Source organism: Delphinus delphis, chromosome 7 (assembly GCF_949987515.2).
Source record: "Delphinus delphis chromosome 7, mDelDel1.2, whole genome shotgun sequence".
NCBI lineage: Eukaryota > Metazoa > Chordata > Mammalia > Artiodactyla > Delphinidae > Delphinus > Delphinus delphis.
In genome coordinates this window covers 63,935,089-63,947,312 of record NC_082689.1, presented here as the reverse complement: position 1 = coordinate 63,947,312, position 12,224 = coordinate 63,935,089, and the positions used below count along the sequence as shown (strand labels likewise).

The 12,224-nt window shown below is 41.4% G+C and overlaps 1 protein-coding gene across 1 annotated transcript in view; it reads right to left on the bottom strand.

Moving 5' to 3' along the window:
- The window catches only part of STK39 (serine/threonine kinase 39), a 309,660-nt gene that overhangs the window by 44,991 nt on the left and 252,445 nt on the right, over positions 1-12,224 (bottom strand). The window contains exon 16 of the mRNA XM_060016642.1: positions 11,817-11,885. Coding sequence (XP_059872625.1) covers positions 11,817-11,885 — 69 coding nt within the window. The remainder of the gene's footprint in view (positions 1-11,816; positions 11,886-12,224) is intronic.

The window sequence follows — 12,224 nt, the reverse complement described above, 5'->3', positions numbered from 1 at the left end:
AAGAGTTGTGTTGTCCAAATCATGTCCTCTCACCTGTATTCTACCTTTCTGTTAGATATCAGATTTCCAGTGTATGCCATTCTCACCTTATCAATCAGTCCCACTGACAACTGCAAGAATTAGAAGCAGAACAGTGAGAAGTCTGTGTGAGGAATGAACAGTCAGCTCACAGGGGAGGAAAGCAAGGCTACTGCCTATGCCATTTGGAAGTCTCTCCTGTCCTTCTGACCCTGCGTATCACAGACAGATTAGAAAGTGCAGAGACCTGGCAGCAGAATTCTGACCCCGGATCCATCCCTCCAATGAAGAAAAGGATCACGAGCACACTGAGTTTCTAAAGACCCGGCTAACAATCACAGACCGGTAAGGAGGCTCAAAATCCATTATAAATCAGACCTCCTGGGGGCCTATTACTGAAAAGATGCTTTGAATCTGGCATTCTTATTTCAAGTAACAATCTTCTCATGGCTGACCAAGTTCCCTAAGGGTGAAGATTAAGGCATTAATCTTTGCCTATTAAAAAATTCGGCAAAATTTTTAAAAAAACTACCCAAACCTGTCTGCCAGGTCTAATGGACAGCCTCTTCTTCACTTTCCGCCATAGTGTACTCTGGCCAGAAGGGGCATGGAGCCAGCCTGCGGGTTTACACCCACGGCTATTCAAATGATATCCTGACAACAGATTCCTGCTGGGTGGGTCTATGGCTCCTCAGACATGGGCGTGTGTCTATTAGAATGTGACCAATCAGGGCCTAACCTTGTTTTAAATGAATCTGGGGTGAAACATTCTTAGACACCTTTTGGATGCTAAACGTAAGTAGTGCAGGATTAAGAAGAAGGTATTCTTAAGAGTCAGCAGGAAGGAACTCTTTGTTTTAGAAAAATGCTAACCAAATACAAGATATAGGATCAAGGTTAAGAGTGTAATTGGATATGAAGCCAAAAATAAAAGGATAATAAGCCCACATTTCGTCAAAAATGTTGACCTAATTTTCTTTCTTGGCTTTAAAATGTTCTTGATTGGATCTACAAGTTTATTTTCTGTTATAGAAGAAATTAGGAGGCAGTGTCTTTTTTTTTTACTAATAGAGTAAAAAATGCCGCAGAGATTTGGCTTGGTATTAAGAGATCTGCTTGTCAATGTACTAACAAGCACAACTAAGAATCTACTTATATCTGCAATATTGTACTATTGATGGAATAGTTAAAATTCCATGGGCCAGAGATTTCTGAAGTGGGTAAACACACACACACACACACACACACACACACACACACACACACACACACACACACACACACACACACACTACAGCCCAAAACAGATCAATCTACTAATGAAATAGGTTGTTCAGCAAAAGAGCCATTTCCTTTAAATCCTATATACTTGGTAGTGTTAGAAAAATATATAATATCAGAAAAACTAGGTTTCCTGCACCAGATTAAACCTACTTTACTTCCACCAGAAAGACATTCTCAGTACAAGTAGGGATCGGTATTTGGGGTTTATGGTAATACTTTAGTCAGAAAGTTTGGCTGGATTGAACGTAATCCTCAGGCGTTATCTGATTCTAGACTTACAAGACAGATTAACATAAATTAAAACAGGACAATTTAAAGTAATTGAAAACAGCAAGACTCTGACAGTGGATGTCTAAAACTAATCCACTAGCAAGCTCTTGTTTCACTTAAGTGAAATTAAGCACAGATCTTAACTGGAGTCTAACTTTATCAGTGGTTTTAAAGAGGATCCACAACTCCTAACTAAATAAAAAGTGACAAAGTTAATTAGAAAATCAGAGCTTACGGTGTGGTCTACTGATGTACTGATTCACAATCATGTGATACAGAAACTGAGAACACCTTTGGGGGTAATTACAGATTTTATGCTTTTTAGAACTTCCTGGAAATAACCTTTGCCCACATTTTGAAAAGTAATTTTGAATCACCCCCCACACCCCCCAAATCAGATGTCTTTGTAAACAATAAGTCTGCCAACCCTTATCAGGATAGTCAGTCATTTTCCATTGGAATCTGCAGATAAGTAAGCAGAGGGGGTGGCTAAGGCTGGCAGTGGGTTCAGCCATAGGAGTAGGCAGCTTCTTTCAGGGTTCTGATTTGGTTTGCTAGGGAAACTTTCCTTATGTTTAATTTCCTTGAATTTTGGGGGACAGGAGGAGTATGGTCAAAAAGACTATAAAAATGATACTTTGTTAAAACAAAAATTGTATTTTACTTCAGTCTGTCTTCCTGTTGCACTTAAACAAACTTAAAAAATATATTAACTTTTAGGTCTCTGACCAAATTAATGCTGAGTGTGTGTATGTGTACGGGCTTGTTCTTTGCATATTTATTCAGGCCTGGCTCCCAGCGTTCGACAGAGCAAACAGCTCTTTAAATATTTAAACAGCAAAACTGTGATTCTACCACCTTGCCAAAGAGTACAAATGCTGAATAAGATGGTCAGTCATCTAATGCATGGTATATTTTTTATATATATTAGATGGTCCAGCCTACCACTTGTAGATATTTTAAAATAATTTCTGTACACTATTTTTTCATATTAAAATTAAAAATAAATTTTCCTACTTAGGCATTAATACCTCAATAAGGATTTTTTTTTTTTTTTTTTTTTGCGGTACGCGGGCCTCTCACTGTTGTGGCCTCTCCCGTTGCGGAGCACAGGCTCCGGACGCGCAGGCTCAGCGGCCATGGCTCACGGGCCCAGCCGCTCCGCGGCATATGGGATCTTCCCGGACTGGGGCACAAACCCATGCCCCCTGCATAGGCAGGTGGACTCTCAACCACTGCACCACCAGGGAAGCCCTCAATAAGGATTTTTTAAAGAAAAAATGGTATTTGGAAAACCAGGAGCAATGAGCTACAATCAAATGGGCAGTGGCACATTTTTGAAAATGGTAACCCTGCGCCATATCAAACTGTTCAACATTTCTAGTAAATATATACAAGGAAAGTAATCAGTATAGTTCTCCCAAGCCACTTATAGTCCCTAATTCCCTAGCCTATTAAACTTAACATACAGACAACTTTTAATCAGGAATCACTCGACTGTACTTATTGACATCATTTAACTAACACTAAGCCTGTCTAAACCCAGGAAGGGCTTACCGAATTTTCTTCCTTTTTAAAATTACCTGCCACCATTTAAAAATCATAGTACAGTTAGTTAACAGAGACACTATTTTTTAATGACAGTTTTCCTTCATTGAATTTCAACATCAATAAACATCACAGAATAATCACTGAACTGAATGTAAGATAGAATATGTTCACTCTTTTCCAAGACTTGCATTGTAAAAGTGCGCGGCTGCTCAATAAATCCTGGATCTCTCACAACAGACTTAAATATCCCTGGCTATAGCTGGGGGAACAAAGCACTTCACACATCCAACCATATGCTCACGAACGAGCAAATATTCTGTTGCTTGCATACTTTGGAGCCTAAAGATACGTTGCCATTGTAGAGAAACATAAAAGGTGAAGGCCACCTGGAAGACCTACTGCACCCCAAGCAACAATAGTTTTAATAAAACTGTAATAACTCATTATGGTAAAAATTTATACCAATGAGGCTCCTCCACGCATCTACACCATTTATACACACACAGTTTTTAAAAGTTAACTGGCACAGTTTTAAAAGAGACTCCTAAAGGGAGAAGAGAATCCAGGCAGAAAAGCAAAGGAGATTAGTGAGACTGAAAAGGAGATACAGATGATAAAATGAGCTAAAACAGTCTCCAAAGTTTACCACAAGCAGAACTGAAGAAGTAACCACAAAATTCTACTGTGTTTAAGAATCACATGGGATGCTTGTTAAAAATGCAAATTTCCACCCTCTATGCTCAAGACTCCAGATTCTATAACTCTAGGCTGGAATCAAGAAATGTGCATTTTATGGGCTTCCCTGGTGGCGCAGTGGTTGAGAGTCTGCCTGCCGATGCAGGGGACGCGGGTTCGTGCCCCGGTCTGGGAAGATCCCACATCCCGCGGAGCGGCTGGGCCCGTGAGCCATGGCCACTGAGCCTGCGCTTCCAGAGCCTGTGCTCTGCAATGGGAGAGGCCGCAACAGTGAGAGGTCTGTGTACCGTAAAAAAAAAAAGAAATGTGCATTTTAAATACGCACCCAAGGTAAGATTCTGATGCAGGCCATCTCACAGTCTATACTTCTGAGACAAACATTGTAACTCCAGCAAGCACTGGAAGACAGAAGGCCTTCGAGAGCAACCACATTTCCTACCCAAGAGGCAAGACTCAAAAGTCATGTGAAAAGTCAATTCTTAAGAAAGAGAGAAAGAAGGGGAAGGTGGGCAGAGAGAGAGAGAAAGAGAGAGAGAGAAACCAATCATGGTGAATTACTCTTCAGTTTTGAGAGGGTACAATAATATTTGTGTTGCCCAGGTCATCAATTCATGAACTATTCCAGTGTTAAATTGCCCAAATGGAATTAAAATTATTCATTTATCCAAAAACATATTTAAGTGCCTATGTGTGGAAAGGATGGTAGAGATTCAAAAAAATAGAAAACAGGCCTTTCCCTAAAGGTGCACTCAACCTCCTCACAAAGAGAAGGTCGGTGCCAGGAGCAGAGAAGGATGAAAGACACATGTTGCTAAAGGTAAAAATAGTTCTCTGGTGTTCAGGCCAAGAAAAAACTGTCCTCTAGATTTCGTTAGGGAGGGGGTGAGCATCAGAGAAGGCTTCCTGGAGGTGGCATTTACAGTGAATCTTTGAGGGCAGACAGGTTTTGAAAAGGATTCTCCATGTGCAGGAAAACAGCATGCCAGGGACATCAACAGAATGTCCGAAAGTCCACTGAGAGAGCTTATGGGAATATATATAGCTAATATTAGATTCCAGGGCCATGCTAACTAGTTACCTAGGCACAAAATCCCTCAAAGGACAATTGTATAAATAAATGCAGAAACAGAGCTCCCTTCTCAGGACACAGAAATTCCAACATCTGGTTCTCAACCCACTAAAGGGGAAAAGAAAAAAAGATATATGTTACAAAGCCAGGAAACGGTGGTGTAAAAACCCAGCAAAGAGCCGTCAGTAGGCACTTTCTCAAAAGGAAGCTGCCAGCGGCTACCTCTTCCACATTCACTCACTGTCAAATCTTGGACCCTGGAACGGGCCATGGAGATAGAAGGAGGAGAGGTAACCGGCTAGCTTAACACACTCATCAGCGTTCCTTCCACTGCTGAGGTCCTAACACTCATTCAACAGAGACTCAAAAGTATCATGTAGCATAAGACGTGAAGAGAATTCAGAACTTTTGCTTTCTTTTCTACATGAATTTGTTTTTAATTTTCTCTCCTCTCTGCTTCTACTGCTGAGAAAACTTCAGATGGGCTGTTTCTGAACTAGGAGGCAAAGGGACCAAGTATCTCTGCTGCCTCACTGAGGGTCCCTCTTTGAAACAAATGGATCAAGGACTCACATCTGGTCTATTTGTCAGCCATCCCAGCAAGGCAAGAGAAGCAAATTCATACATGCATCAAGTTTTGCATCTTGCAAAGTTAACTTACTTTAAACCAACACCCACCCAGGAGGGCTTGTCATTCTTAGTTCTGATTTACACAAGGCCTAGATATATTTTCTGTTTCTTGCCTAAGGTAGTGCTGCATTGAAGCACAACTGAACTGGGTTTATGATTTCAGTCTACAAATGCTGCATTTAATTTCTGTGCTGCTCTGCTTGTGTGAGAAAGCAATCACTCCATGTCACTAAACTGCTCCTTCAGTCTAAATTCTGCTTTGTGAAGGCTGGCACTAAAGGCAGATTACCCTGAAGCTGGATACTGAAAAATTTTTTTGTAACATTCTGTCTGCCACATTATAGTAAAAGTCATAACACTCACTGCACCGTAACATATACTATTGCTTTATTCAGTTTTTTTTATATTGCCCGAAGCATTTACTCTGATTCAAGAGGAAATTCTGGTGGGGGAAAAAAAGGAATGTTTAATCTATTTAAATGTTAGCTGTTTTATATTATGGAAACTGAAAAAATACACACACAAGAAATCACCCAGACCTCTACGTGCCAATGTTCTCAATTGAACTGGACTATTTTTGATGCAAACTTTGTCAAGTGAATGTACTTCGTACTTGTGAAATGCCACTCGAATTCTGTACTCTTGAAAGCAAGATTCTTAAAATAATTGAATCCTATACTTAAAATAGCCTTCTTTAGAAAGTGTTAACGAGATATCTCTATATTTCAAGGTAGTATTTGTTTATCTCTAACAAGTTACTGAGTGGCTACTATATGAAATGTAGTTTGGGGCACTGGGAAAATAGCACTTAACCAAACAAAGATCCTGGCCTTCAAGAAACTCATGCTCAAGGGAAAATCCTATATAGTTAAATAATGAATAAATGAAATATAGCCTATTAGATGGGGAGAGACTAGGTAAAGTACTTAAGTAAGGATGGGGGTAGAGAGTTGGGAGCGGGTTGCAATTCTAAGTAGCCGGGCAGGGAAGGCCCCTTTGAGAGGCAGCATTTAAGCACTAGGAGATACCCAGGTGTACCTGGGGAAGGAGAATCCCAAGTATAAAGGCCAGTGTGGCTGGGGTGAAATGCGGAAGAGGGAGAGCCAAAGAGAGGGAAGGGTCTGAGAAATGACAGGGGACAGATCATATAGAGGATTGTAAGCCACTGAGTTGTGGGATGGAGAGCTATTAGAGTTTGACTTAAAGCATTAATGTGATCTCGCTCACACGTTTTTATTGAGATGTAATTCATATATCATAAAACTCACCCTTTTAAAGGGCACAATTCAGTGGTTTTTAGTATAGTCACAAGGCTGTACAACCATGATCACTTCTAATTCCAGAATGCTTTCAGCACTGCAAAGGGAAGCCCAAGACCCCTAAGCAGTCACTCCCCTTCCCCCTGTCCCTCTCAGGCCCTGGCAACCACTACTCTATGTCCTGACTCTACAGACTTGCATATTGTGGTCATTTCATATACATGGAATCATAATATGTGTGGCCTTTTGTATCTGACTTATGTTTTACTTGTATCTCTCTGGCTGCTGTGATGAGAATAGGCTGAAAGGAGGCAAAGTCATAAGCAGGGAGACCAGTGACTAGATGAAGGCAATAATTCAACTGAGAGATGAGAGGGGTTTGAAACAGGATGGGAGATGGTGAATAATGGCTGGGTCTCGGGTACATTTAGATAGGCTGGATATTGACTATGAGAGAAAGAAAAGTCAAGGACAACTCTTAGGTTTGGGGCTTATGCACCTGAAAAGATGGAGCTGACATCAACTTAGGGTACAAGGCTGCTGGAGGGGCAGATTGGGAGGAACAACAGAGGCTGGTTCTTGGAGATGTTAATTAAACCTGGGACAGTGATTAGCCTTCTATGTGAAGATGCCAAAAAGAGAGCTGAATATGAGTCTGGAATTCAAAGGATAGGTCTGTGCTGGAGATACAAATGTGGGAGTTAGAGAGTGGAAGGCATTAATACCATGAAACCAGATGGTATCACCAAGGATGTGAGTGACTAAAGAGGAGAAATCCAGGGAAAGAGTCCTTGGACATGTCAATATTTCTGGGTCAGAGAGATGAAGAGGAACCAACAAAAAAGACTAAAGGGCTTCCCTGGTGGCACAGTGGTTGAGAGTCCGCCTGCCGATGCAGGGGACGCGGGTTCGTGCCCCGGTCCGGGAAGATCCCACATGCCGCGGAGCGGCTGGGCCCGTGAGCCATGGCTGCTGAGCCTGCACGTCCGGAGCCTGTGCTCCGCAACGGGAGAGGCCACAGCAGTGACAGGCCCGCGTACCGCAAAAAACAAAAAATCAAAACAAAAAAAAAAGACTAAGAAGGAAACATAAATAAGGTGGGAGAACCAAGAGAGAATGGAGTCTTAAAAACCAAATGAAAACACTTATGGAGCAGGGCATTGTCCACTATGCCCAATGCTGCTGACAGGTCACTGAGAATTAACCACTGGATTTAGGAGCGTGGCAGGCAGTCATTCACAGATCATGTACCTTCTCTCCCTCCATCTTGCTCACTCCACTCCAGCCACATCTATCTTTGCATTTACCATTTTATCTACCAAGGGTATGCCTTCCCCAGATATGGCTTTGGAAAAAATAGTCTGAGTGGAGTGAGGAAGTTGACTGGAGTGAGTTCAAGAGACAGTGGTAGAAGAAGAACTGAAGTCAGGGGCAATTCTTTTGAGGACTTTAGTTGCAAGGGCATGAAGAGAAGTAGCTGTCATGGGAGGTGGAGTAAAGAGAGGGTTTTAGAATGGGAGACAAAAACATGTCCATGTGCTGGCGGGACAAATCTAGTAAAGAGGGAGGTAAGTGATGCAGGAGGGGCTGAGAGGGGTTAGAGGGGACAGAATTAAACACATTTCACCTGTCTATCAAATAGTCAACAGTTAGAATATAAATCATCTACTGATACAGGAAAAACAGGGCAAGCTATTTTTTTTTTTTTCCCCCCAAGAGACACCGAAACCAGTTAAAATTATCTAGGTCCCTCTTCAAGGCTAAAGATATTGGATTAATTGTACACAGAGTGTCAGGTTCAGGATTAGGCTCTGGGCTTGGAATCACAAGATCCAAGTTCAGGGACTATGACAAGTTATAATAACCCAGAAACTTCTTTTGACCTCCCTTTTTTGTCCATAAAATATTGATTAAAACCTGTCCTTTCTACCTTATAGAATTAATGTGATGATCAAATGAAATATGCAGACATTGTAACTCTTAGGTGAGCTGTCCCTGTGAGGTGTGGTCAGTACTGCACCTGTGCACACAAGTGCACACGCTCAGTCTCACTCCAACACTCTACACTTCAGCTCTAAGAAGGGGGAAAAGGCAAAATAAAAAATTTGGGGAAGAATAAATACAGCATAGAAAAACAGAAGCTTTCTGGTTATTTATTTATTATTATTTTTTTTTTTGCGGTACGCGGGTCTCTCACTGTTGTGGCCTCTCCCGCTGCAGAGCACAGGCTCTGGACGCGCAGGCTCAGCGGCCATGGCTCACGGGCCCAGCCGCTCCGCGGCATGTGGGATCGTCCCGGACCGGCGCACGAACCCGTGTCCCCTGCATCGGCAGGCGGACTCTCAACCACTGCGCCACCAGGGAAGCCCCAAGCTTTCTGGTTATTTAAATCACACTCAATAATTTGGATGTGAATTATGCCTTAATTTCCACTTTTAAAAAACTCAACAATCCAAAATCCTCTAGCTTAGCTGAGCCTGGGGCGAAAAAAGAAGTACACTAAATTTGACGGTAGGCCTGAAGCAAGATCATGCTTAAATAAAGATGTGACCTGATACTTCTCCACGAATCTCTTTCATTCTTCCTGCGCCCTACCACCTGCCACGATGACCTCAAATCAAAAGACCACGTGCTCCTCAACTTTTTTGCCAAATAGGAGACATTAGTGGGTGTTTTAAAATTATTTTTTATTTGTTAATTAATTTTAAATTCTGGCTGCTTTGGGTATGGACCATAGCTCTCTTTAAGGAAAATATACCAATACCTTACAGGGTATCGTGATCTAGCCGTTAACTTTTCTCCTTATTTCTTCAGGTAAACTAAGACACAGAGGTGTGTGCTCATTTTTTCAAATGAGAGAATCTACGTTTATCAACTGTTAACATAAAGAATTCTGAGATGGAACTTACTGATACAATAGATGCCAAAGTTGAATTGATCTTATTACTCATCTTCCCCTCACTTTGATCAGAAAACTGAGGGAAGAACTCAGCTGGCCATGGGACCTCACAAGGTTTTAAAGTAAAGTATGAAAGACAATATACAAGGAAATATATACACACACCTGTAGGTCCATGTGCATGTCCCTTTCCTTTAAAATATGTCTCTATCTCTTTACACATGTACCACTTGGCAAAGGAAACAGAGCTCCCTTGTGAGGCCAATGTGTACACTTCATGTGTAATTAATCAGGAAAAGCTTACTTTTTTCTAATTACAAAGATATCTTTGTACCTACATTTATGAATATTTGTATACCAATAACATATTAGGTACTAATTCTTTAGTCAGAATTCCAATCTCCCACTAAACTCCCTGTTACTCTTATTTACATAAAACAATTCACTTTATTTTTTAATAAATTTATTTACTTTTGGCTGTATTGGGTCTTCGTTGCTGCATGCAGGCTTTCTCTAGTTGCAGCGATCGGGGGCTACTCTTCACTGTGGTGCGCACCCTTCTCATGGCGGTGGTTTCTCTTGTAGCAGAGCATGGGCTCCAGGTGCACGGGCTTCAGCAGTTGTGGCACATGGACTCTAGAGCGCAGGCTCAGTAGTTGTGGTGCACGGGCCTAGTTGCTCCGCGGCATGTGGCATCTTCCCGGACCAGGGCTTGAACCCGTGTCCCCTGCATCGGCAGGCGGATTCTCAACCACTGCGCCACCAGGGAAGCCCAAACAATTCACTTTATAATGATGTATATTATAGAGATTCTAAGAACAAACTATTCCTTTTTTTTTTTTTTTTTTGTGGTACGCGGGCCTCTCACTGTTGTGGCCTCTCCCGTTGCGGAGCACAGGCTCTGGATGCACAGGCCCAGCGGCCATGGCTCACGGGCCCAGCCGCTCCACAGCATATGGGATCCTCCCGGACCTGGGCACGACCCCATGCCCCCTAGATCGGCAGGCGGACTCCCAACCACTGCACCACCAGGGAAGCCCAGAACAAACTATTCTGATGGGTAAGTATATCTACCTCAAGCTCCCTCTTAGTGACACACTCCAGTATTTTGGGGGAAGGATTATTTCAAGTATGTGATTTTTTTAAAAAGTTAAAACATATCATTTAAGGGGCCCAGGCTATTTCAAGGATTGGTTTTGATTTGAATATTTTTAAAGAAACTTTTACCATAATACTATTATAGTGTTATTATAATTATATATAATTAACAATATAATGAACATAATGTCATAATTAATATTAACTCATCCTTATTACTTAGGGTCTTCATTACCAATATGCAGTAATAGGCTACATTATAAAATCTTCATAAACTCAGAATTTGCTGAAGAGTGTGGAGCCCTTCACCCTCACCCTCACCCTAGGTAGAATCAGGCTATGCTTTTTCTTAGATGACACTTTCTGCCTCTACACAGCTTTTCTGCCTTGCTTGGCCAGCAGTCATTTCTTGCTCCTGTCAGCATGCCTAGAGCTAGCAGGCTCCCCTAGTTCCAACGCAGCCTTTTCTTGATTCTAAAAGTAGTAGAAAGAGCCACAGTCTCAAAGTGTGGTGGTTCTGCCGCAACCCAGCTGCATGGCCCTGGACAAACCACTGAATCACTTTAGGAATTCGCTTCCTGGTCTACACAATGGTGGAACTGGCCTGAATGATCGTTAAGTCCTAACCAACCTTAAAACTTTATAATGAATGAACCTTACTAAGAGCTAGGAAAAAGAATAGAGAAACTCAGAGAAAGGACCTCAGAAGTTCCCATACTTTGCTGCATGGAATTTATAGTATCTTGGGTTTGCTATGTCATGGACGTTTCGGTCTTCTAGGTTCTTTGTTTTATCTCCAATAAGTGACGTTCTGCATTGGATAAATCACATCCAGACAAATGGGACAGAATTACATTTAAGAGCTTTTGAAACAGGAAGTTAAATATGACTCTTAAATATACCCATTTCACATAAAAGATAAGAATTCAAGAAATTTTCAGAAATTCACAGAATTATTCCTTTATGAAAACTTTTGTTTCTAAGTGCATTTCCATTTGATGTATCAACAAAATGACACTACATGCATTAAAAAGTGACTTACCTATAACTACATCATGACCATCGACTAAGCCAGCAGAGAAGAGCTCCTGAGAAACGCCGTCTGCCGTATCTGCCCAAACGTGAAATGAAGGTGTATCAGTAACCATACAATAAAACCCCAAAATCCAGTACAATGTAAAATATAGATTTTTCATTTAGAAAAATCATCCATGTGTGTTTCAATTCAACAATTCAGATTCTATCAGGAGGAAAAATCAGAAGCAAAATGTGAAATACTTTTGCCACGTACAATTTGCATCCTGCTCTTTATTCAACAGAGGTTTTACAAACTTATTGTTTCATTTTTGTTGAACCAAAAAACTATTACCCTTTGTCTACTATCTGAGTTATTCTCAAATGCCCCTCTAGAAGTTAGCTCATAACTGTTCCCTATGAACACTGCTCTTCT